Source organism: Agelaius phoeniceus, chromosome 8, assembly GCF_051311805.1.
Source record: "Agelaius phoeniceus isolate bAgePho1 chromosome 8, bAgePho1.hap1, whole genome shotgun sequence".
In the NCBI taxonomy this organism is placed as follows: Eukaryota; Metazoa; Chordata; class Aves; order Passeriformes; family Icteridae; genus Agelaius; species Agelaius phoeniceus.
In genome coordinates, this window is record NC_135272.1 from 13877483 (window position 1) to 13901367 (window position 23885).

A 23885-nucleotide genomic window follows, 5' to 3' on the forward strand; every position below is an offset into this window, starting at 1 on the left:
GAGCAATCCCTGGATGCCTTGGGAGGTGCATCTTCCCAGCAAGGATCCTGCTATTGAAAATACCAAACACACCCAAGAGCCTCCACAACGTCAGTGGGAACTGCTCCATGCTTCAAACTTTTGAGGATGAAGTCAGTTACTTTGAGACTAAGTATGAGCTTAATAGTCTTGCTTTATGTTCCTATTTTTGAAGCTTTTTGGCCCATAGTCATTTCCCTCGTTCTCTAGGCAGCAGGACTTGGATTTTTCTAGCAAACAAGCTCTTGTGTAAATCAGCCAATATAAAGAGTCCGTAAATCTCTATAGAAGCAATAAAAACACAGTGCAATTGGCAACGACTAAATTTATGGCTGCTGAAAGGACCAGACACATCTGGCAGACACATTGACTCCTCTGCTGCCAAACATGCTCAGTTCATCCACAGATTCCTCTGACTTCCACAGTGGTCATTGAGAACACCACTGCAGAAATGCAAAGTGTCTGTTAAGGGATGGATCCCCACCTGAGACAGGTCCTGCAGTTACCAAAACACAATGAAATATTTACTAATTAAACATGTTTTGTATCAAAAACCCCAAATCCACTGAATATCCTGAAACGCGCCCAGTTCAAAGGCAACTGCACTTCTCTATTAGAGATGAGGAATGATTTTAATATGGTGTTTTGGGAAAATATCAAAGCCAAAAGCAGGGCTAAACAGCTGAAACAAAGTAAGAACTAGCAAGAATTAGCACTGAGGTTCCTCACTTATTCTGTGGGCTTCTGTTTGTCTAGTGACTAATGAGAAATACAGAAGTAAAGAGAAGTTCCATTCTGCTGTCACAAATTCATCTTTCCTGAAGAACCTGAAATAAATCTACTCATCTGCAAGGATTTTACCTGTGGGGAAGTGGGGGTAGCTGTTTTACTCCTCTAATCTCAGAACAGCCACAATCCCCTGAAAGTCCTCCCAGGAGAGTCTCTTTGTTCCTGATAGAAAAAGGTCTCACCAAGACTGGTGTGCAGCCACATTCCTGTGCCTATGGGTGCTCTGTGTTTTACAAATGTCCCAGATGAGGGAAATAACGCACATCAAGTTCAGAAAAACACACACAATGTTCAGGAACAAATCCATAGCAAGGGAAGACTCGAGAGCTAACAGACTCAAATCCCTACCCTTCACACTCCAGGCACAAGAATTTGTGAGTCCCATGAAGTACAGGGTGTCATCCTGGCACCAGGTTAAGAAAAATAAGACCAAATGTGTATTAAAATCAAAATCTTAATAATTTTCCCCTCCCTAAGATCAAAACAATGAAGACAATGTGATAATAAAAATTCAGTTGAAACTAGCAGCAGAAGCTGAGAACACCTTCAAGATTTTTTACTTTCACTAATTAGAAAAAGAAGCGTATAAGCAACATTTCAGGGCATTTTTCCAACGCTGCAAAAACTACATCCCTACTTAACTTCATACATAAAAATACTTAAAAAGGTCGTTTTGTGAACACATGACTATTAAATTAAATTTACACACAAACTTTGTAGCATCAGAGACTTAATTTGCATTTGCCTGAGTATCTCCATTCAAACAGAAACCTTAAGAGTAGAACAAGAGGATTTTCTGGGATCAGGCATTCCATAAACTTACCATGGACAATGAGCCTGACCTCCTTCACTTGTTTGCCAGCAGTGTTGGTGGCACTGCACTGGTAGCGACCCTTGTCAACCCTGCGAGCACTCTTGATCTGGAGAACTTGGTCCCTGTCCAGAAGCTCAACATTGGGATCACCCAAAAACAAGGGCCTGAAACAGAGACCATTTTGCTTCACAGAATTCTGTCCCCACCCTTTCAGCACTGATTTAAACTGACAGTAAGAAGAAGAGGTCCTTTGGTGGCAATAATTGTACCATTCCAGAGTGCCATTTAGACTAAATTAATAGCTTTAATCACAAGAACCAACATGCAGTGACAAGCTATTATGATTAACTCTACTCCTGACTTCTAAAAGAAACCAAACCACAAAAACTTTTCTCAGACCTCCAGGATGCCAGAGCCAGAGTCACACACCTGACTTCAGCTCCTTTTCCTAATTTATTTAGTCAGGCCAGGCTTTTGCTGATAACGAAATGTCAAGTACTACACAAGAACAGCAACATCCACAGCAAAGGGTAAGGAACTCTCACAGCAGAGTATCTGTGAGTCCTGAGCAATGCCTATACTAAACCACCTTGGTTAAACACCAAAAACACCCAGCCCAGCTGGGTTTTAAGGTAATGTTTAAGAATTCTTCTGCTGTGCTTTCCTGGAAGATGAGATGAAGAACAGAAAACATGCAGGCTATAAATGCTTTCAAACATATATATATGTACATATAACCTTTCAGACCTTTAATGTATATATGCAGAACTGCACGATGCACTAGCCAGCGAAACATCTGATATGAGTTCTATCTACCACTGAAAAAATCACCTCAGCTAAACAACTACATTTTTAATTAATAATGTTTGAAAAATAATCCAGGTAGAATAACTCACAGAAAAAACTCAAAGAAATGGTTCTGCTTATCTTGCTTCAACCATCATCTCTCTCCAAAAACCCAAAATCTGCTCTGCAAATGCCAATAATGGGTGAGTTCAGAAAGGAAAGTGGGATGTTAAGTTTTGATTAAAGAATTTACTACCTCACACCATCCCAAATTCTGTGACATTAAGTTAACACGAAGTAGTTAAACATTGCACCTCCTTCCTCTCTGCTCTAGGAGAGGAAGAGCCTGACACAAACCACAAAAGCTGCAATATACTCACTTGCCATCCTTGAACCAGTGAATGTCAGGATCAGGGAAGCCTTTGGCTCTGCATTCCAGACGGATTTCCTGGTTGAGGATGACTGCCACTTCACCAGGGCTATCGGCACCTATTATGCTCGGTGGAACTTCAAAAAGACAAACATTAAGGAAAGACTGGTATTTAGCCAGGGAACCTGTGCCCTGTGACTGAAGGGAATGCAGCTGGATTTTACTATTCCCTTAAAACACCTTTAGTGTTTACTGCAGAGGGAATTCTGCAGATCACAACAGCGTGTCTATAGTGACAAGCACTTCCACACCTGCACTGGTGAACTGTACCAGGGAACATCCCTACATCACACTGCACACCCCAAATACAAAACAAAGCACCAAAGCCCAGAAATCAAAAGTAATATTTTGTCTGTGTTGCTACAAAAATGGCAAAGTTTAAGCACTCAGTGCTTCAGCAGCCAATAATTCGTGGGCAGTGAGTAGAAGAATCTATTTATAATGAGTTGAAATTTATTGGCTTCTTAAATATCAACTGTTTTTCCAATCACCAACTAAAACCCAAACCAAACAAAAACCAACCCCAAAGCCATGGAACTAACCAAGTATATGGAGGTTAAACAGCTTCTCAGAACTTCCGGCTACGTTTATGGCTTTGCATGAATACTGTCCTGTGTCCTCGGTAGTAGCTTTCAGGAGCTTCAGTATCTTCCCATTGTGCAAAATCTGGAGAGCACTGCTTTCCACAACCTTAGAGGAACCCGAGACATTAGCCTTATGTGATCCAAGCTACAGCAGCCAAGTATCACAGCTGGATTTTTATAAGAAAATGGTAGTTTTAGTGGAAGGATAATCTGTTTCCCCTTTCAGTTTCAGCACTAATCTCCTGCCCTGCTGCAATGTATTCAATATGGTTTATAGCTCAGCCTAGGGCAGGGAGTGGGGAACTCCAACAGGCAGCAATGGGCAGTCCCAGGAGTGCATAAAGGGACCTGTCCTCATCTTAAGCTACGACTTATCAGCTACAAGTGGAAACAGAGGACTCAAGGATAATCCTGAGGAATTCAATTCACCTCCAAAAGTTCTTATTTCTCCATCTACAGAATGAAAAAAATGGCAATATCGGTCCCCTCTGCAAGGATTAGAATCTACAATACTGGGGGATTGCCAAGGTCGATTTCTAAGGGAATACTGAAAATAAAGAGTTTACATTTGACTTACAGAATTAATGGATGAACCGTATTTAGCTGCCTTTTTGCAGGGGTCTTCTTAGAGCGCTTAAACTTACATAAAGGCATTTATCTGTATTTATTTTGAATGAATTCTCATACCAAACCCTCAAAAGTCCACAGTTAGATTAATTCAACATACCTGGATATCATCCTTATACCAGGAGATGACTGGAGAGGGGTTACCAGTTACTTCACAGAAGAGACTTACAGGGTGATGAACAACCACAGATGTATTTGTCACCTTATCTTGATCTCTAATTTCAGGAGGAACTGCAAGAAAGCTCAACATCATGACTTAAGTCTTCTTATTCCAGTGCTTTCCCCTTTCTTCCTTTCCATCCCAGACAAGGACCACTAAAAATCAAATTTTCTGAAACCCTCCTCATTCCCTTCCCAACATTTCCATTTGTCTTTAGGTCTGGACATATCTCCCTGCATCCTTTCTTCTCTTTGCCAAAAACAGTCTTCTCTTGCTCAATAACAGACTCCCAGGGAAATTCACTCAAACACAAGCACCATCAACATTTTAAAAGAATAATCTTAAAATTAATCTGAAATTTAATTTTGAAATCTAGTATTATTTGTTTAGCATATGAAGGTAGCGTATTCCAGAGTTATCCTTCCTCTTCACTGGTCCAGTCATGCCCAAGAACCCCATCTATCATTTGTCCCACTATGAATGCAGAGAGAATGGCCTTAAATTGTGGATTAGAAAGTTCCAACCCCACTGAGGAGCCCTGCTGGTACAAGATGGAATTCCTGCCCTTCTCAAAATAAGGATATAGTCCTTCTCAGGTATTAGAACTTACTGTCATGGGAAGCGAACAAGTCTGGAATAAAAGTAGTTTGTACGGTTTCTATTTACTAACTAGGATTCTGGAAGAGGAAGGATACCAGGAAATAGAAAATCTCCTAGTCTATGTTCAATCTGATGACTCTTCTCTCATTTGAAATGCAGATCTAGCCCCCAATCTGTAACTTCTACAGTACAAAGCTTCATTTGCTATTTGCATTAAAATTTTCAAGTAAAACTGGAGTTTCTATCAAATAAGATCCTTGAGCAAAACAAGGATGGTTTGTGCATAAAGCCACAGAGAACAGAAAAAACAGGATAAAAGAAAAACTATAGAGAGTATAAAAAACTCAGAAAAATAGGAAGTACTCAGATTTTATAATTCAACAGCACAAGGGCAGATTTGGGCCATGCAATTTGCAAGAAGAAAACAGAAGATACTTTCCCAAGGCAGCTCCCCAAGGGCTGTGTGTATTATTTACCATGGACTTTGAGGCTGTATCTCCTCTGTGTGCTCCCAGCCTCGTTGGCTGCCACGCAGACATAGTCCCCACTGTCTGAGGGTGTGAGGGCAGCTATGACCAGCAGGGTCCCGTCCTCCAGCACCGAGAGCCCCGGCTCAGCCCCGCTCAGCTCCCGCCCGTTCCGCAGCCATTTGATGGCAGGTTTGGGAATACCTGCAAGGAAAAGGGGAAACGACCACAAATGCTTCCCTCAGCTCAGAACAAGATTGATTCAAACAACTCCTGCTGCTTGCTGGAAGGACAACACACAGGGAGGCCAGAAGCTTCCAAGAGGAAGCTCCAGCTGTTACAGGATGATTTTAACATTAAAAATCTTCATCCTAAACACTATAAAATCCTTTTTGGCTAGCAATGACTTTCCACAGGACTTCCACACACAGTGCTGATTTAAAACACTGTTAGTTTGAATTTTTCCATATAAAGTGTACATGGAAAATACTGTGTGAATTGGACATTTTTACAGCAGCATTGTAATGTGCAGATAAAGATCTTTTTATCACCAAGACATTCACCTTTTGCAGGGCATGGGAATGCAATGTGCTGGTTGGCCACTCTTTCTTGGAAAGGGCTATTGAATGGAGGGTCCAGGTCCTCAATAGTGGGAGGCTCTGAAAGAAAATTAGACCCAAAAAACTGTTTGATCTCTGCTCCAAATAGAAAAATACAGTTTGACATTACATAACACTAAGTCTCTCTCATTCACACGAGGTCACATTCCAATAACCCTCTTTACATTGACTGGAATGCGTACTGCAAAAGTAGTTTCCATTTCAGTGGGAATATTTAGGAAGTAAGCAAGACAAAGAGGCTTTCAAACTTGACAGAAAATAGTTCTCTTGAAATCTTGCTAAATTTATTTTCAAAGCAATGTTTCTGCATAATCTGAAAAATATTATTTTAACTGTTTTTTTCAAAAATATTTTAACTGTTTTTTCCCCCACACCACATATTTTAGTGCTACTGCCATCCTTTGTTCTCAAGTCTCATTTTAAACTCCTGTGCAGACTGAGAGTATATGAAGCATATTCTTTATAATTAAACCGTTACTGAGAGTTCTTTGTTGCCTGTAGGAAGCATTTCTCAGCATCTCTAATCCAAAGGGATTAGAACATTGCCTTTAGACTTTTGCAAAGAAGAAACAATTCCTGCTTAGTTTAAGTCAGTCATGCTCCATTGACATCTGTCAGCCCTCAGGTGAGGAGCTGCACTACGTATTTAAATTGGCACATTGACCACTTACCCTTTTACCATTTCAACATCATTTTTGAATTTAAATATAGAGAGAGTGTGTGCACACTTTTTTTTTTATTTCTGTAACCTCTCCAAAGACTAGTTGCTCATTCTAACTCTCCTCAATTACCATCAGAACATAACATCTAAACCAGATGTGGCTTTTGCATCACGTAACAGTGGGTGAGAGAAAGCCCTGCCCTGCAAGGCCCCACCCCACACCAGTCTGGGCCAGGGAAGAAGCATGGCCCCAAACGAGTACCTTGCACTTGTACTGTGACCTCTGCCGTGTCACTGCCAGCATTGTTGGTGGCCACACAGGTGTAGATACCAGCATCAGGGAGCTGGACACTGCTGATGGCCAAAGCTCCATCTGGGCTCTTCAGGAACTTCCCCCCGTCTGTGGGCACGGCACTTGTGCCTCGGAACCAAGAGACCGAGGGGGCAGGGACGCCCTGGGCACTGCAGGGAAGCTCCACTCGCTGCCCAGCCTGCACTTTCAGAACTCGAGGCCCACGCTGGATCCTTGGAGGAACTGAGGAAGACAATTTCAGTCCACAGAAATGTTAAAGAAACAACATACAGGATCATTCTACAAGCTAGGAGAGCTGGGGTGTTCAGCCTGGTGAAGAGAAGGCTCCAGGGAGACCCCAGAGCACCTTCCAGTGCCTGAAGGGGCTCCGGGAGAGCTGGAGGGACAAGACAAGGGAGAACTATTTTAAACTAAGAGAGGGGAGATTCCGACCAGGTATAAGAAAGAAATTTTTTATGCTGAGGGTGGTGAGGAATTGGCACAGGGTGCCCAGAGCAGCTGTGGCTGCCCCTGGATCCCTGGAAGGGTCCAAGGCCAGGCTGGACAGGGCTTGGAGCACCCTGGGATAGTGGGAGGTGTCACTGCCCATGGCAGGGGTGGCACTGGATGTCTTTTTAAAAGTCTCTTTCAACTCAAATCATTTTATGATCCTATGAAATTCTTTTCTATTTTTATCATTTTACAAAACGTTCCTTATTTACTGAAATCAAATGCCCTCAGGTGACTACAAGAGCAGCCCTGCATGTTCTCTGCACAGAACAGGATGGGAGATCCTTGGTGCTGAATTTATTTGAACAAGCCACACTGCACAACTCCCATGAGCACTGTCATATTCTGAGCACACTGGAAGAGCTGCGGGTACTGGCTCTTCATAACACAAAACAATTCAAAAGCTTTTATGATAGAGGTAATCACATTTTCCTTTTGGAATTTTAATTTCCTCTCCCTAATCCCTGATCTTTGTATGTTTCCAAACACAAGTTCAGACAAGAGAGACAAAATATGACTGGAAGTGATTTTGCTGGTCCTACAGAATAATATCAATTCACCATAAGTCTTTTGCCACAATATTTTTTTTCCTAAGGATCACTGGCAATAAAAAGACTTGAAAAAAATGCCTGAAACAATAACAAGTGACATTTTTCCACACTTGACATTGTGTGAGTGTTTAAGAGACAGTGATTGGGCCCCAGTGTGGGAAGAGCAGGAGAGAGACTAAGGAGTAATATGAGATAAAGGTAAGGAAAGAGAGGGACACAGGTCCTGACTGGAGCCACTGGACACCTTTACACATGTCTATGTATTTGTGGGTGTTTATACAATATTTACTTTCCACAAAATCAATAACTCACATATGAAGATAATACAACCTGAAAGAAAAACAGCTGAGAGGATTTATTGTCAATTAGGAAAAAACTTTAGAAACCTCTTAAAGATGCTCAGTTCCATGTGGAAATTTGCAGACAATGAACCCTGGAGTTCCAACTCACCATGTACGCTGAGCTTCACTGACTGAGTCACGTTCCCAGCAATGTTTGTGGCGACACAGACATACGTTCCACTGTCTGAGACTTGGGTCTCACTGATCTTCATCGACCCTGAGGGGAGGAAAGTGTGTCTGGAAAAAGAAGAAGCAGATAAACTGTATAAATATGGACGTAAAGGTGAACGACCTCTCCCTGCACGCTGCTAATGTTTGCTATGAGCTGAAATAACACCACTCTGACCATATTACGCAACTATGACTTATATTTACTCCTCTTTTTTCTAACTCTTTATGAAGCCCCCATATTCAGAATACACAGCAAATATCTAAAATTTAAGATCCAAATTATATAATTTGGTTCTAGCTATTTCATATGACTTATTAAATGTGATAAAGGCAGAGAACTCGAGCTCTTCACCCTCTTGTTAAAATTTTTTGTTTAGCTCAGGTGAGTAGGGTCAGAAAGTTAAAACTTTTATTACTGCTTCATCCTGGCAAAAAAAGTGATGCTACAGTGATTCAAAATGGAAAACAGGATTTTGATTCAGAACTGCCAGTTCTGGTGTTTATAGGAATTGCCATTATTCCCCAGTAAATAATTAACTACACAGCATTAAGTTCTCCCACAGTTCTGGTCACAGATCTGAAACACCAGAAGCTACTTTGGCCAGCTAAGCCAAAATCTTCTCTAAGAGTCAAAGGTAATAGAGACAGAGAAAATAAGTGAGGAGGAAAGAAAAATCACAGCTAAGGATTGACAAGAAGAAATCCAAGCCTGCCACTCCAGAACTGGTGGATCATCTGTTCTCTTTTCTTGGCACTAATTAGGTCAACGTTATCACAAGGACATCAATGGGGATTGTAAGGCTGGAGAGATGAATGAAAGTGAAATGTATTTTCTCCAGTGTAAAATCTGTCTGAGACTACAATTCCTCCTCTGCTGCCTGTATCTTTCCAAACTTTTTGGCACTTTTTTAATAAGCCCAAAAGATAAATTTCTGAGGCAACTTCTTCTCCTTGATTTTGTCCAGTAATTACATTTGCTTTCTGATAAAAGTTCCTTCATATCTGATTTCCCTCTCCCTTTGTTTAACGTTCACATTTCTAACAAGATCTTTGGGTGGTCTCAAACAGTTCTGTTTGGACTAATCTGTAACTTTTGCTGACATCTGTAAACAATTTTATGGAATGGGCTGAGCTGGACTTCTGTTCCTCTGGACAACTTGGATCTCACCACAACAGCCATGAGCAAGTACCCTAATTTATCAGTGTCTCCTGAGGTAAAATGAGGACAACTTAGAGACGAAGAACGCAGATTTGTTAGCACATGCAACATGCTCACAGGACACAGCAGAAAATCCCTCATGGATTACTGACAACAAGCCAAATCCCTGCACATGAGCCTCCTTCAGCAGACATAGTGGCAAAAGATCTGCTGAGGCTGTCACAGGCTCCCTGGAACGTCTCCAAGGTGCAGGTTTGGCCACAAGGCAAAGAGGACCTCCAGTACAACTCCTTAGGTCAGACACTGGCTGATTCCATCCATGGGATCACTGGGAGACACCAGCAAGCACAGTGTGCCTGTGGGCAGCCTTGCCATTCCCTGTTTTATGGACACAACTGGTGCCTGGCCCTTCTGAGGGACCCTGAGGAGCAGAAAGCAGCAGCACAGCTGGTGACACTATCTGGCACTCCAATGGGGAGTGTCCAGGGAATAGCCACCAGCTCATCTCCCTCTTGTTCTGTGCAACATTAAATAATAAGGGAGAACTCCAACACTGTCCAACACAGTCCCCAGATCTTCATTCTCTAAGGCTGTCAGCTCAACATTTTACAAGTATTTAACTCTGCTTTCACATGTTCAAAAGTCTCTGGTGAGTTTTTCGATCCAAAATACAGCACACAACATGCCCTTGTCAGCACACCCAAACATTTATCATCATCATCTGTATCCTACTGGCAGCCCAGGCTTCATGTAAATCACAGACAGTGCTCCCCTGACATAAATGTGAAGTACATAAGAAAAGAAACAAGGTTTTTAAACAATTATAACCATGCACAGATGATGTGGGTCTCTGGGCTCCACCACAGTACAAATACCCAGGATCTCTTTCCCCCTGGCCCCCTGAGATTGTATATAAGCACATGCTGGAATGGGAGCTGTGCAACCATGCACAGGCTTAGCAGGCTTGGGAAAGAGGGTTTCAAGACCCAGTACAAGAGATCAGCTGGGACAAAGTAACACAGCAACACCTTCTGAGCGATCCTGTGGCAGTCAGAAATCACACACCCTTCCAAAATCCTGACAGTTAAGAGGCAGTTTCAGTTTTCTTTAGTTTTTCGTCAAACATTGTTACCTTGGAGAGAATGGAGATATGAGCTGCATTTCTTTGGCCCAGGTAATTATGGGGGGTGGCAAGCTCCTCACTTCACATGGAAGTGTGACATCTTCCCCTGCAGTTACTGAGACCTCTATGGGTTTATCATGCGCATTTCCTTGCTGGTCTCCAGGCCTGGACACTCTGGGTTTCACTATAACATGGAACACATTAAGAAGCTGCAATGAATATACATATTTGTACAAATGTAACACATACAACATCTCTCTTTTATCAGGTATAAAACATTACAATCCTGTTTTAATGACCTGCCTGCAATAGAGATAAATCCCTGACATGCTGCTGTACTGTGCCTGTAGCTCAGACACAGGCTGATGCCCACATGGAACACCACAAACACCAGAAAGCCTGGACTATCCATTCAAAAAGATGGACACAACAAATGGCTGTAATTCCTGTGTGTGCTGAGCTCTGTACTGCATAGGTAGTTAGCAACCACTCCCTGGACTGTTACACAACAGCCCCAGTAACTCCAAGCCATAAAGGCCTTGCAAAGCACACCTACACCTGAACCAAATTTTAATAACATTGGATTGATGATGACAGGAAGGCTTCAGACTGGTGGGATTAAGGGATCTTCATTCCTCTCCCAGCAGGAAATTCTACTCCTGTACAGATGCTTCCTATCCACTTCCATAAAGCTGAAATTATGCTCAGCCCAAGGTCTGTGACCCTGAGGTAAGAGGGATAAGGAGGCTTTAAGGGAATTATAATGACTGAGGGACAGGCCTTTTGGGATCAGCCATGTACAGAACTGCCTGGTTTGGGGATCCAAAAGCACTACCTAGAGAAGAGTTCCCATGCCATGTGTTCTGGGTGTGTCTTTCTCCCAAAGCACTGGCTGGGTGGCAGGGGTAGTGCAGCTGAGCTGAGGTGACACCCACCATAGACAGTCAGCTGCACCTTCCTGGTGGCATAGCCAGCAGCATTGGTGGCAGTGCACACGTATTCCCCGCTCTCTTCTCCCCCTGGGGACACCACATACAGGCTTCCATCCGACCCTGCCGAGAACCTCACGTTGCTGGGAAGGATTACCTCTCCTTTCTGTGGAAAGAAAAATAATCAAAGTCCACAGTGCCTGGATTTTCCAAAATAAAATACAATTATTTAATTGTAATCATTTAATCCAAATTACAATTATTTAATTCAATAAAAGCTGCTTTTATTTTTTCAAGGCTGAGATGGACAAAATATCTCATATCAGCAAAGAAACTTGGCCGTAAAATTCCATTTACACAAACTAATTAACTACAATTAACTTTTCACAGTCCTTGAGTATCACTTTCTAAACAGTAACAAGAACAGATGCACAGGGATTCTTATGCAGAAAACTTAATACATTTTACAGACCCAAAGGCTTAAAAGAAAATTTAAAAAATAATAGTGAAGAATAATAATCAAGATTTTAACTGAGTTAATTTTGACATTGATTTCTGATGTCAAAATGAATCTTGTATACATTACAGAAACTTGTTCTTGGTCAGCTGCCTCCTCCATGTCTGCGGTTGAGTAAGTGATAAAATAAAAAGAAATCCTCCAATATTCTCTTCCCTACCAAACCAACAGTTAACCATGTTCTATTTCTTCTTTGAAACAAAGTTGTTCCCAAGGTCCCAATCAGTTACATCTGCACAACTTTTGAGACCCAAAAGTACCTCCACACCATATCATGTGAGCTGTAACATAACCCAAATACCTATTACTATCCGAAATTATCCTGTTCAAGGAGGAAAAAACCTAAAACTGGCTTTAAGACAAATTCCCTCAAAGGCTGAGGTCCTCCTCAGTGCACATCTTGCCAAGGCCATGACCGAAAAGTCATGGGTTAACAATGCCATTATTAAATACACTTTTCTCAGAGAAAAAAGTCAGAGCTCCACAAGAAAAATGAACTCTCAGCCTGTGGCAGGCTGCCTAAAATCAAATTATCAACTCACAACAGGAACAGGAACAATTTCTAAAGTGTAAACCCCATAAAGATACAGCGATAACCTAAGCCCTGCCAAATAATGGAACATTGAGCTGCGGCAGGACCACGGCCAAAAGCTCTGCTCTAAGAAACAAAAGCAGCTCTGAACAAACAGAGATTTCCAGGTTCCTCACAAGTGCAGTTTTCAGCCATGTTCTTTGAATATAGTGTTTATGGCAACTAAATTATGTGTTCAACCCATTTTTCAGCATGATCACCTCAAGGGTGAGGAGTTACCTTGGACCAGACAATGGATGGCTTGGGAACTCCACTTGCTTTGCAGGGCAGTGTCACTGGGATTCCTTCGATGGTGCTGAATATCTGCTGTCCATGCTGAATGACAGGCACGACTACAAACACAGGCAAATATTAAAAACACGCAGAACACATTTCAACATGGAACAACTATTATGATAAAATCCTTATATTGAATTACTACTTCCTACAGGCAAGGAGGGTTTGGGACCTTTTGGCCTCTTCTCCAACCCTAACATGGACAAGGAGCTGCTTTTCAGCCTTTCAGGACAGAATAAATCCCTGTTCACTACAGAGCCTGCCAGCCATAGGCTCATCACTGCATTATGTACACACAGTTTTAGATCAACTGCAGGTATTCCACTGACTGAAATTACTTCAGAATGGCTTTGTCACATTATCCTCTGATAACATTTTAGGCTTTGCTTTGCAAAATCAGTATCAGGAAGACAAGAAAAACCTGAATTCTCTCACTCAGTTGAGCTGCCTTTGAACTAACAAAAAATAAGGTAAGATTTAAGGGTACAATACGAAAACCTAGATATTTCTAAGCACGTACAAAGATATTCCTTTTTGTTCTCAAGCTCTGAAACATCCAAGAAAATAGTGTTGACATGGAAAATCTTATGAATACTTGCCTGTACTAAAAATTTATAGTCATTCTTTATATAAAAGGAGGTTTCAGCATCTTCAGTGAAGCTCAAAATAAATCTCCCATGATTAACTTAACATGTGAGAAAATTTAACATGTGTGAAACTATGAAGTGATTGTAGCCTCACAAAGTTAACACAAATATGCTCAGCTGAAATACAGATGGGTTACCCAAAATGCTAACACTTTGTCTTGCTGTCAGTGCAGTTTTTGGTATGTTTTAATTAAAGGGAAAAAAATAAGCAGGAGGAGAATGGGGATGACACCAAAAACAACAAACAAATTATGACTTTTGCCAAACTCATAATTCATTTTCTTTCATTCTAGTTCTCCCATGAGCTGTGCTTCCTTACACCAGTTATGAAACATTCAGACAGCACTTCTCATGGTTTTCCAGCCAACTCCCACTTGCACCTGCTTGTTAATTAAACCAGATGAAGACTGCACAGCCCAGCCTCTGAATGATGATCTTTTGCAAACACAAAATAGTTTTATTTGATTTTACTTCAAAAACAGTCTTGATCACTCAGCTCTTCCGTGCACAGTGGACCCAGTCTCCCCTGTGCCACTTTACAAAGCAGCACCATGCCAGAAGAGGCACCGTGGGCACTGTAAGTGCAGCGAAGCAGCGAGAGCTGCTGCGGTCAGTGCTGCCCCTCCTGCCCCAGGCTGGAAGGGCAGGCTGCTGCTCACCGAAGACGTGGACAGTGGTGGTGCTGTTGCTGGTGCCCGCCACGCTGCTGGCCATGCAGGTGTAATCCCCCCCGTCCTGCAGCCGAACCCGCTCCAGGTGCAGGCTGCCGTCGCTGCGCACGCTCACGTAGGGATTGGGAACCAGCTGCCAAAGGAGAGACGGAACCTTTCACTGGGAAATACTCCTGATGGTGTGCACTTGGGGATGCTGTGTGGCTCTGCTTGGCTATGTCACATTGTTAAAAACTGTGTTCCTGCAGAATTTTACTAGAGCTTTTCCTACTTTCCATCTTTCATACAAAGCTAATTTTACTTAAGAGTTTCAGTAGCACCTCGTATTTACTGCTGGAGTGAGAGTAAGAACTGCAAGAGACACTGCCACAGCATATCCTGTTCTGCCACTCCTGCTTTTAATGAAGCAAACCCAAATTTAGCTCAATTACTTCACTGTATTTTTATTGGTTATTCCAGTAATTGATAAGTGCAATGACTTGTTCTTCTTCCACAAGCAGACTATTTTCCTTTACAGTTATCAAAACCTTCTAACTTCCATATCCATCAAATAGATTGGCCCTGAAGCAAGCCATTGTGAAAGAGAATTGTAACTTTCACCAAGGAGTAACCCTTGAAGAGTTATGTATCCTACAGCAACATCAAACACCCTGAGCTTGGCAGCATAGCCCTCCCTCATAAAGAGTTGTTAGAAAGCAAATCTGTTCCAGTCACACTCAGAAGCAGCTGAATTCTTCTCTAAATATAACTAACTCCAACACTTTCCTTGGAGCACAGCATTTCCCAGCAGTTTACAATGACAGGAAACCAGCACTACTAGAGAGAGGAATTAGCAACTCAACAAGGAGGATCCTGCCAGTATTTCTCACAGAGCTTTACAGCCTGTGCTCCTTGCACAGCCTAAGGAAAAGCCAGTGATTCCCAGAGACACCTAAACTGAGCTGGAAAACTGAACAGGGGTCAGGTAGCACCAGGTTCTGCCTTGTTACAATACATTAGGCATTTTGCTAGAGTATTTTAATTCCAGTTGTGTAGAAAGGGTTTTAGGGAGAAATTAGGAACAAAGATAAAAAGCAGCTTCATAGGGTAAAGTCAGAAATTTTAGTATTAAAGAACTGAAGTTTCATTCACACAACCAAGCCAGGTGTGGTGCCTACAGCATCCTTCTAAAATCTCAGAGTGATTTGGTAAGGGACCATAAAGATGACCTAGCTGTGTCTGCAGGAGGTATAAACTGGCAATGGTATGTTCCCAAGGGGGAAAGAAAACACACTCATTCATGCTCTGAGTACAGGAAAGGAGGATATGGAACAGGGATACTGGTATTTAATTCAGCCCATCAGCAACAGGAAAAGTCAGGATGTTAAAACATCCTAAATCTACAGAAATTTTCTGGTACCTTTATTTTAAAAAACCCACTTTTGTCATTCTAGTAGGTATATTTCACTAGCATTCACATATTCAGAGTCCAAGGCTGAAGTTCATGAGCTACAAAAATGCATAAAACTTCTTTGAAAGGAAGCAAAAGAGAAGATAAAAGGATAACTCACAAATACTTTGGTTCCAAGTTCTTTTCTAGACCTCCACATCCCTCACTGCCATCTCCTATTCCCTCATCTCTACATCAGGGTCAGAAATTTCCTGGCACAGGCAGCAATCACATTAACTTTTCTAAATTAAACCAAGCTGTTATCATGCCTTGAGATGTCAGTTGTAGCTTTCCTCTGCCAATAAATCTTACAGGAAACAAAGTAGTCTTACCACCACATTGTTTTTAATCCACCTCCTCTCTGGAATGGGGTTCCCAGCGAGCAAAACACAAGGCAAAGTGAGCTGCTGGCCCTCAATGACATTGGCTGTGGCTGGGCTTGCTCCAATCAGAGGAGTGACTTGAGCAAAAAAGGAGAACGAGAAGAAATTACTAGGAATTCTTATATATTCATGTAAAATATTAAATTAAATCAGTATTAAATTGAAGACATGAGAAAAAGAGAAACAAATGTAGGGGTAGCACAGGAGAGATGGGAAGCTGGGGAAATACACCAACAGTGATCCTTAGTCTAAGGAATGGGAGCAAATGGAAGATGCTATTCAGCTGAAACTGGATCCAATCAAGGGTTTCCCTGTGAACTCCTGCTCCTCTGGCACCAAGTTGATTCATCATTTTTCCTTACTTGGGCAAAATACTGAAGAATAGATGTAGTGGGTTTGGAGAGGACAAAAAGTAATTTGTAATTTTCATTGGGCATAAAATTGTGAAGGATCAGAAGAGAGGTCACAGCCCAGCAGAAAACCTGCACATTCTGTGAAAAGCCAACAGCAAACATGACTGGACACATGGCTGAGAAATTAAATTAAGTACTGGGAATTAAATAATACTTCTAAACAGGTAAAAACATGTCTATTAAACCCTACCAGTATTACTGGCTCTTGCAATAAGTTTGAAGCTAACAAATGGTTTCTTTGATGGCAGAGAGACACTGTTCTTTGCCTCATGCAAATGTACACATTCCATTGCATTATTTTTTCTTTTTATTGCCAGATGTCAAACTGAGATAACAAGCAAGCCTCTAACAGCATGGATATTTGAAAGAGAGTAGGGTTAAATGGGATTTTGGGAAGGAATTGTTCCCTGGGAGGGTGGGCAGGCCCTGGCCAGGGTGCCCAGAGCAGCTGTGGCTGCCCCTGGATCCCTGGCAGTGTCCAAGGCCAGGCTGGACAGGGCTTGGAGCAACCTGGGACAGTGTAAGGTGTCTGTGCCCATGGCAGGGGGTGGCACTGGATGGGCTTTAAGGTCCCTTCCAACTCAAATCACGTTGTGGGAATCTGTGGTGAAGTCCAGACATCTATTGTCTTCTTGGATCACCAAGATTCCTTCCCACTTATCTCAACACTGACACAACCACATTTATTGCTGCCTTTTTTGTTTGTTTGTTTTAAGATTAATTAAATAGCAGGAACTCCATCATTAGCATCCATCATTATAGTCATTTTTCATTCCTCAGTAAATGTACTTAGGAATAAGAAAAAATACATAGGATAAATCACTTCTTTAAGGTCCTAGATAAAAGTGCAGGTGGAATTGATTCTAACTACACAGTTAGTGTAGCCAGTCAAAAAAATGTTCTAACAAGCAAAATCCACTGAAATAAATTACAATATTCCATGTAAATGTTTCTTATTCAGTTTGTATAGATGACACAGAAATACAGCACACAGATAGGTCAGCATGTATAGACATAATCCTCAGGCATCCTGCCTGCTGCCCAAACACCAACAGTTCCCACTGCCACGCACTGCTCTTACCCAGTCCTGTCACTGTGACCGTGGCTGGCCGGGACTGAATCCTTCCAAACTGGTTCTCAGCTTCACACACATAAGTCCCTTCATCACTGACCCACAGATCTACAGGGGAAGAAAAGAACTGACTGCAGTATCTGAAATAATGCTGCCCCTCCCTCTCCACATGGACACCATGTCCCTGTCTCTCCCACCACCTTCACACACTCAGCTTGAAACAAAGCACTCCTTTCCACCAGTCACCAAGTACAGAAGCAATGAAAATATAGAAAGGAATTAAAAGCTAATTAAGAAAACACAATAATACCGCTTAGCATAAGAGCGACTGAAATGCTGCAAAATAATCAAAATTACAAAGCCACTTGCAAAGTTTTTGATTATTACCCAAATTAGGACAGATCTAAAACACTGAGTTTGGAACCAATTCTCTACCAAAAAAAAAAAAAAAAAAAACAACCAAAAAACCAACCAAAAAACCCACAAAACAAAAAAAAAAAACCAAAAAACAACTGCACCAAAACAAAAGAAAACCCACCAAAAATGAAAATTTGTGGCTCCTCAGGATCAGAGACCACAGCGCCCATGTGTACTTCAACAAAGATTAATAATAATTTACATGAAGAGTGAAGGCAATGACCAAACACAACTCAGAGCAAAATGAACCGCATGTCAACAGCATTGATGTCACTATCACAAACACGATCTGTGATAGAAATCCAGTCTCTTTACACAGTTAACTTAATGTAGTCATACAGTAACTTAAACGCCTTGCAAATGTCTTAGTTCCTCATGGAGTCTGTTCTTTAAACGTTGAGTCTACCTACTCTGGATGGCCAGTGCGCCCGTCCTGAGCTGGCTGCTGGAGCTGAGCACGAAGGGCCGGGAGAAGAGGGGAGCCCCATCCAGCCTCCTCCAGGTGACCCTGGGCTCAGGGTAGCCCTGCACGTAGCACGGCAGCGTCACGTTGGAGCCCAGATCCGCAGATTCGTCACCCGGCTCCTGCGTGAAAACAGGGGGAGCTGGGGAGAGAGCACAGAAAGTGAGCACTGTAACACAGCCATCCCATGCTCTAGCACCACTGATGACCTCAATTTATGTCCCACTGTGCATAGGTTTTCTTCTAACATTCCCAACTCTAGAAACGCTGATTTTAAATATCAGTGTTGCTAAATTCCTTGTCTTCTGCAAGCAGTGCCATGCGTTCAGAAAGCAGATGTGCCTAACAGGAACATTTAACAGGATACAATGTGTCAGGCCACAGGCAGATGGAAAGAATTAGGAAAAGAGGAGAGGAAGGGCTAAATTACAATAACCTCACATAGTAACTCAAGTTTCTGTAATTAATTCTGTTTGAGAATTTTGTTAGGTTGAGGTTTTAACAGCTTCCTCCTCCTGTGCCTCTCTTCCTCCCCATAACCTCTTTACTTTGCAAAAGACGTAAGACTGGGCTGAAAACAGATGGGTTTTAAGGTCCCTTCCAACCCAAACTATTCAATGATTCCAAGCTGGAGTCCAAATGGGACAAGGAAGCTGCTTAACCAACACCACCAAAAGGTGTTCCTAGCACACACACAGATCTGTTAGAAAGAACTGAAGAGCCAAGGCACCACTCCCTGACCAGTACAGCAACTCAGCAATCTGAGTGTGCCCCATGCAGGTTTTAACTACTTACACCCAACATCCAGAGTTATCTTGCCAGCAGCTCTCCCTGCCTCATTGGTGGCCACGCACGTGTAGTCACCAGCATCCAGGTCTTGTGTTTCCTGGATCTTCAGAAGACCCCGATGAGTATCAATAACGAGAAATGCTGATGCCCTCAACTCTAAGTCACCTAAGTCCAGATAGAAAAAAGGCAATATAACTCTTCATATCAAATATATGCCTATATTTATCAAAATTATCCCCACTAAACAGTGTCCAAGTCTGCGTTAGTTCACAACATAGCAGCTGCACGAACTCAGCAGATGAGAACTCTGACTCCCACTCAACTGAGGGGAAACGTTCATTACTATATTAAATACATCTTTTTTAAATTTATTGGTTCCACAAGGCAAAGACAAATTCAAGTATCTCTGGGCAGAGATCAGCATTAGGACAGTGTGTCAGGCTGTACTTCTTCCCTAATTAGAGGCTACATGAAAACACAATAATAAGGGCTAGAGAAAAATATTTTCTGATTTTTGTAGCATAAAGCTAAATGTTTATTGAAAGAACAAACCTTATGTAAGCAGGCAGGAGGCTCAGCTTTGTTTTACTATTATTATTACTTATGCTACAGTGTGTTAATTCACCATATTTAAATAGAAGCAGGAATTTATGCCCTAGAGGTCAATGCCATTTCTTCTAGATTTAGAGAATTTCACAGGTCTTGTCACTGGTTGAATACAACATAATGCTCTTGACAGAAATGAAGTCACTTCCTGATCATTGTTTAAAATATTGCTGCTAAATAAATGACTCAATCACCAAGAAATGAGCACACCTTTAAACCATTTCACTTGAGGAGGTGGGATTCCAGTTGTTTTACACTCCATAACAGTCGTGTCTCCAAGACCAACCAGAATTTCGCTCTGAACTACGGTCAATGTTGGGCCCTCTAAAAAGAAACGAGACAGAAAAAAATAAGCTCTGAACCCAAAGTACAGGTAATTTTTAAGATCTAAAGCATGAAAGACTCTAATTTTCTCTTGTTATATGGAAGAATGTTTGCATTAAAAGTCAAACAGACCTTAAAGTGGAAGATAAACACTGGGAAACAAGGAAAAGTAAAGTCTGGTCCAGAGCACCTGAATCATATGCAAAATGTACATGAAATATAAGGACAAGATCAGAAAAGTTTCACCATATAGAAAGTAGTAACATGAAATCATTCTCCTCCTCCAGCTAGATGCTAGTCATAAAATAGTTTAATACTCTGCTATCAATATTTTAACACAGTATTTTGATACAGAAACACAATTTCTTTTCTAAAGGACTCAGGCTTCCCAGTCTATCTCATAGTAAGACCCTATTTTAGGGGGTTTTTTACCCTAAAAAGTTTTCTTTTTAGAAAGAGCATCAACCTCCAAATACTACCTAACAATACTACTCAGGTTTGAATCATAAGCAAAAGGGACATCTGTGAGCTGTTCAACGTATCTTCTGAGGTTTTTGAAATTTCTACCAGAATGTTCTGCAGGGTTCTACTCATTTTAACAGCTCCTCCTCCCTGATAATGAATTAGTTTATTTTTTAAATTTTAATACATAGTTTTCCTCACTTTCTCACTTACCGATGTATGTGAGGATGGATGTCTGTTTCTCTGTCCCAGCTGAGTTACTTGCCAAACAACCATAAATTCCTGCATCTCTGGGAGTTGCCTTTCTTATGATTAAGGTGCCTTCTGGGGTCATTCTGTACCTGGGAACACACAAGGGACCAAGCAAAATGATTAGAAAGAACAATGTTATATCCACATTGCAAGCAGCCACAGCAGCATGAGCAGATGGTTTATAAATATAAATGTTTCTGGGTTTTTTTCCCCATGATAAACACTATTAGTACTATTATATCTAGTACTACATTTTGTGAAAAGTACATAAATTAATCTTGTAAAAAAACCTGGAAAATAGAACTAAAGTGTTTCTCTGTTAGAGAGGAGGTAATGCAATTAAAGAGTTATCGAAGTAAAGACTGAGGTACTGTTTCCAAAACTGACAGACTCCTGTTGAAGGAGTAAAATATATTGGCACTATTCAAACCTTCTTTCTCACATATGATATTAAAATAAATGGAGACAACTTCAAGTCCCACCTGCTGGAGCCAATGATAAACATATCATTGAGTGTCCACACAACCGTTGGCTTTGGGTAACCTGTGGCAGAACACCTGATGGACACTTCAGAACCTTCTGTAAAAGTCTGGTTTTTGGGTGAAATTACAAGCTTCGGAGGTTCTACCAAAAGAAATTAAAAACAGCATTTAAAAATGTCTTGTTAAAAGGACAGGTTATGATAAGAACTTCATTGCCACTTTCAAATAGCTACATGGTGAGAAAGCAATCACTTGTTTCCACTGGCACAGTCCAAGTCTCAGACTAAAACACCTTTATAAGGGGCATTAGGTCAAAATTCAGGCATTGGCCTTCCTGAGATGGGGTTAAAAAGGCAGCAAAAGAGTCAACTTTGATAAACACCAGACAACAAGCAACATGGAAGGTGTCCCTGCCCATGGCAGGAGTCAGAACAAAATGAGATTTGAGGTACCTTCCAACACACACCATTCTTTGATTCTATGAAATTTATTCAGACTACTGGACACTAAAGCCCACAAAACCTTCATGTGGGTCAACTGTCAGAATGCAACCTGAGGGATAAGAATGAAAGTCACAATAGACGTGCAGACACACAAGTGCAAGAGAAGTAAATCTGCAGTGTTAACAATTGTAAAGGATGTTATGGATTTCAGAGGTGTTTTCACTAGAAAAGCAATTGGTGAACTCAATAGAATTAGTTCATTTTTAACCCAGAGAGGTTGTGGACTCCCCACTCCTGGAAGTGTCCAAGATCAGCTTGGAGAGGGCTTAGAGCAACCTGGGGTAGTGGAAAGTGTCCCTGCCCATGGCAGAGGGTGACACTGAATGGGCTTTAAGGTGTCTGCAGCACAAACCATTCTGTGATTCCATAATCCTCTGTAAAAATGACCACCAAAGCAGTTCACTTGGACAACAGACACTTTCTATGGTAGGTATGACTTTATCTTACAGGGGCAAGAAGATCCATACCCATGGATGAAGTTAGTCAAGACCAGTGTAACTGGCTGCTACGAAATAAGTAGAATCAACCTTCATCTTTGGAGCTTTGTCTTTTACTCATCACTCTGTATTTATGAATTCCTGGACAAACCAGAGGACAAAAGCCTAAGTCCAACTCCCCTTTGTGAAAGTCCAAGAGGCTGAACACATGGAATGTAGAGGTACCTCACATCTAGGGCTGCTCTGCACAGCCCTTCTTTCTGTGTTCCAGGAGGAATTACCCCATCCCACTGGCCCAGGGGACACTTGACATGTTTCAGTGGCTGCTAAAGAGCAGTGTGTGCAAGAGCCAGCACACAGCACGAGTGGCAGGAAGGGGCCAGAAATGGTTCCATGTTACAGAACTGTTCCCCAGTGATTCATGATATGCACAGCTGGCTCACCTATTTTTATTTGGTTTGAAATCCTGCCAAGAGATGCTGGGGGTATTCTGCATGCTCTGGTCACAGGAAGGTCTCTTCTCCTATTGGGATTAGGAAACTGGCTCTGATGGCAATTACACATCAGGCTTTGGTAACACACTACTGTCCATGCCAGTATTTTCACATGGTATTAACAGGTAAGCAGAACAGGAAAGAAATTTTAACTTGTATTATATTTGTAATAAAATTATTAGAAAAAAATCAATATACACAGCTGTAATAATCAAGATATTGACTAAGATCAGTGAGGCCCCATTTGCCACCATTTAACCATCTTGTCTTCTTGCCCAAATGCCAGGGATCAGGCAGGCACACAGAAGGGCTGTCTTGTATGTCAGGTCCATTTAATTTCTTTGTGTTGTTCTCTGTATCTCAGAGGTGAAGATTTGTAGATGAAAGGAGAAGCACAAGCTCGTTACAGTGCCCACCTCATTCAAGGCTGCACAATGAAACCTTTTAAAGAACACAGATCATGTGCAAAGCTTCTCAAGAGACCCCAACTACAGAGCTGCCTCCAGCTCTGGGCCTCCAACATCAGAAGGACAAGGAGCTGACAGAGCAACTCCAGAGGAGGCCATGGAGATGCTCCCAGGGCTGGAGCCCCTCTGCTCTGAAGCCAACCTGAGAGAACTGGGGGTGCTCACCTGGAGAGGGCAAGCCTCCAGGGAGACCTTGAGCCCCTTCCAGTGCCTAAAGAGGCTCCAGGAGAGCTGGAGAGGAACTTGGCACAAGGGCCTGGAGGGACAGGAAAAAGGGGGGAATGGCTTCCACTGCCAGAGGGCAGGGTCAGATGGGATACTGGCAAGGGTGATGGGATACCTGTGAGGGTGGGGAGGCCCATTTTCACTGTGCTAAAGATCTCAGAGCAGTATAACCAGTTCCTCTCTGCCCATTATCACAGTGTGCATCCACAGACCTAAGTAAGCAATATTCACACCATCAGTTAGAGAGAGATCTGAAAGACCAGGATGTTTATTTCTGTATTGTATCTTTTCAGAGAAAGGAGCAGAAAAATTTTCCATTGGGAAAAAGTAAT

The 23885-nt window shown here is 41.9% G+C and overlaps 1 protein-coding gene across 1 annotated transcript in view; it reads right to left on the reverse strand.

The window, feature by feature from the left end:
• Nucleotides 1-23885, reverse strand: part of HMCN1 (hemicentin 1) — a 161259-nt gene that overhangs the window by 76720 nt on the left and 60654 nt on the right. The window contains exons 12-30 of the mRNA XM_054638146.2: nucleotides 21428-21569; nucleotides 20907-21034; nucleotides 20118-20231; nucleotides 19308-19466; nucleotides 18460-18654; nucleotides 17642-17740; nucleotides 16097-16224; nucleotides 14324-14468; nucleotides 12961-13073; nucleotides 11639-11798; nucleotides 10713-10887; nucleotides 8360-8487; nucleotides 6819-7091; nucleotides 5839-5934; nucleotides 5285-5479; nucleotides 4149-4279; nucleotides 3380-3527; nucleotides 2788-2914; nucleotides 1631-1785 (exon numbers count right to left, since the gene is read on the reverse strand). Coding sequence (XP_054494121.2) covers nucleotides 1631-1785; nucleotides 2788-2914; nucleotides 3380-3527; nucleotides 4149-4279; nucleotides 5285-5479; nucleotides 5839-5934; nucleotides 6819-7091; nucleotides 8360-8487; nucleotides 10713-10887; nucleotides 11639-11798; nucleotides 12961-13073; nucleotides 14324-14468; nucleotides 16097-16224; nucleotides 17642-17740; nucleotides 18460-18654; nucleotides 19308-19466; nucleotides 20118-20231; nucleotides 20907-21034; nucleotides 21428-21569 — 2811 coding nt within the window. The remainder of the gene's footprint in view (nucleotides 1-1630; nucleotides 1786-2787; nucleotides 2915-3379; nucleotides 3528-4148; nucleotides 4280-5284; nucleotides 5480-5838; nucleotides 5935-6818; nucleotides 7092-8359; nucleotides 8488-10712; nucleotides 10888-11638; nucleotides 11799-12960; nucleotides 13074-14323; nucleotides 14469-16096; nucleotides 16225-17641; nucleotides 17741-18459; nucleotides 18655-19307; nucleotides 19467-20117; nucleotides 20232-20906; nucleotides 21035-21427; nucleotides 21570-23885) is intronic.